This window comes from Procambarus clarkii, chromosome 62, assembly GCF_040958095.1.
Source record: "Procambarus clarkii isolate CNS0578487 chromosome 62, FALCON_Pclarkii_2.0, whole genome shotgun sequence".
In the NCBI taxonomy this organism is placed as follows: domain Eukaryota; kingdom Metazoa; phylum Arthropoda; class Malacostraca; order Decapoda; family Cambaridae; genus Procambarus; species Procambarus clarkii.
The window spans coordinates 30,189,291-30,192,122 of NC_091211.1; the positions used below are offsets into that span (position 1 = coordinate 30,189,291).

General features: G+C 40.9%; 1 protein-coding gene across 1 annotated transcript; it reads left to right on the top strand.

Annotated features, from left to right (window-relative positions):
- The first annotated feature begins 1,623 nt into the window (after nt 1-1,623).
- Nucleotides 1,624-2,265, top strand: LOC138354393 (ABC transporter G family member 7-like). The gene has a single exon (XM_069308577.1). The coding sequence runs from the start codon at nt 1,624-1,626 to the stop codon at nt 2,263-2,265; it is 642 nt and encodes a 213-aa protein (XP_069164678.1).
- Nucleotides 2,266-2,832: the final 567 nt, after the last annotated feature.

Below are 2,832 nucleotides of genomic sequence, written 5' to 3' on the forward strand. Positions count from 1 at the left end.
CATCGCTACATATAGGTACTCTCCACTAAATAGTTACAATAAGTACTTTCATCTTGGGCGGATAGGCTAATTTCTCCATGATTTATTAAACCTTATTTATCAGCACTAATTTCTTATTTACCTCCGTTAGCATTAGCATGAAGGAGAGTGTCCTCGTTGGCTAGAACCAAGTTAAAGATATGTTAATATTTCGTTGGTTCCTAAATACATCGTGTTAGTGGGGCTGTCAACCCAATCTATTCCACTAAAATTGAAGGCATAAACGATAGTGGCTGCAGAGGGCGGTGGCGCAGTGGTAACGCACTCTGCGCATCGCCAGAGAGCGTAACTCCACGCATGAAATAAGGTATATATATATATAATATATATATATATATATATATATATATATATATATATATATATATATATATATATATATATATATATATGTCGTACCTAATAGCCAGAACTCACTTCTCAGCCTACTATTCAAGGCCCGATTTGCCTAATAAGCCAAGTTTTCCTGAATTAATATATTTACTATAATTTTTTTCTTATGAAATGATAAAGCTACCCATTTCAATATGTATGAGGTCAATTTTTTTTAATTGGAGTTAAAATTAACGTAGATATATGACCGAACCTAACCAACCCTACCTAACCTAACCTAACCTAACCTACCTAACCTAACCTTACCTATATTTATAGGTAAGGTTAGGTTAGGTAGGTTAGGTAGACGAAAAAACATTAATTCATGAAAACTTGGCTTATTAGGCAAATCGGGCCTTGAATAGTAGGCTGAGAAGTGCGTTCTGGCTATTAGGTACGACATATATATATATATATATATATATATATATATATATATTATATATATATATATATTTTTTTTTTTTAATAGCTAGCAGGGGTACCACCTCTGGTGCAAGTGTAGGGACCCATAGCCTCGGAGAAGAAAATAAAGAGTACTCAGAGATATATATATATGAAATATAAAATAATAACATTGTAATATATTAAGGCTTTTATATATCATCCTGAGCAATATTTCCCTGTAATACGTCAATATTTACTTATCTTGATCCTGTTTATATTAGTCTCTGTGCATGTTGTACCGTTTTCTGTGAATCACTACATCACGTTTTCTCTCCTGCTTCACTCCCCCCTCCCCCCTACATGTGGTGTAGGGGATGGGGGGTCATATATGGTGAGTATATTATCCAGATTTATCGTTGTATATTGTCCAGAACACCTGTGGTGTACTGGACACATGAGCACAGGGTCACACGTGTTAATCCAAGCAGGTGTTCAATACCTGAAACTATTTTTTATTTCACAATGACGTATTTATTTGTAATACGTTTATCCTGGCGTTCGTGTATTAGTCAAAAATTAGGTTGGGGAAAATTATCTTCCGACACGAAGCAGATTCCTGGTTTTAACTCCAGTAGTGTCAATGAGGAATATGACGTTGACAATGGTCAACGTTGATAGTGAGCCACGAGGACAGGAAGAGGATGGAAGAGGAGCCACGAGGACAGGAAGAGGATGGAAGAGGAGCCACGAGGACAGGAAGAGGATGGAAGAGGAGCCACGAGGACAGGAAGAGGGTGGGGGAGGAGCCACGAGGACAGGAAGAGGATGGGGGAGGAGCCACGAGGACAGGAATATAACGTTGATAATGAGGAATATAACGTTGATAATGAGGAATATAACGATGATAGTGAGGAATATAACGTTGATAATGAGGAATATAACGTTGATAGTGAGGAATATAACGTTGATAATGAGGAATATAACGTTGATAGTGAGGAATATAACGTTGATAATGAGGAATATAACGTTGAGAGTGAGGAATATAACGTTGATAGTGAGGAATATAACGTTGATAGTGAGGAATATAACGTTGATAATGAGGAATATAACGTTGATAGTGAGGAACATAACGTTGATAATGAGGAATATAACGTTGATAGTGAGGAATATAACGTTGACAATGAGGAATATAACGTTGATAATGAGGAATATATCGTTGATAATGAGGAATATAACGTTGATAATGAGGAATATAACGTTGATAATGAGGAATATAACGTTGACAATGAGGAATATAACGTTGATAATGAGGAATATAACGTTGATAATGAGGAATATAACGTTGATAATGAGGAATATAACAATGATAACGAGGAATATAACATTGATAACGAGGAATATAACGTTGATAATGAGGAATATAACAATGATAATGAGGAATATAACAATGACAATGAAAGATATTGAGAGCAAATATGTTCATTAATCTGTCCTAAGGTCGCTTGAGAGTTCAGATAACCTGGAGGCAGAATGATCTACTGGTTCATGCCAGAGATGAGATCTATGGTGAGGCTTATGAGGGGGGGAGGGTAGGGTGGGGGTGGGGAGGGTAGGGTGGGGGTGGGGAAGGGAGGGGGGGGGGTGAGGTGAGGAGGGGGGGGCAAGGGGGGGGGGCAAGTGGTATTACGGTGGAAGGAAATGGTTAGGAAATATGGAAGGTAGGGAAGGTAATTATGGGGGAGAAGGAAGAGGGAGGGGGGAGGGGGGGAGGAGGAGCCACGAGGACAGGAAGAGGGTGGGGGGGAGGAGCCACGAGGACAGGAAGAGGGTGGGGGGGAGGAGCCACGAGGACAGGAAGAGGGTGGGGGGGGGGAGGAGCCACAAGGACAGGAAGAGGGTGGGGGGGGGGGGGAGGAGCCACGAGGACAGGAAGAGGGTGGGGGAGAGGAGACACGAGGACAGGAAGAGGGTGGGGGGGGGAGGAGCCACGAGGACAGGAAGAGGGTGGGGGGGGAGGAGCCACGAGGACAGGAA

What these genes read in the sequence shown, in the direction of transcription:
- LOC138354393 (XM_069308577.1), top strand. Translation starts at nt 1,624, where the DNA reads ATGGGGGAGGAGCCACGAGGACAGGAATATAACGTTGATAATGAGGAA.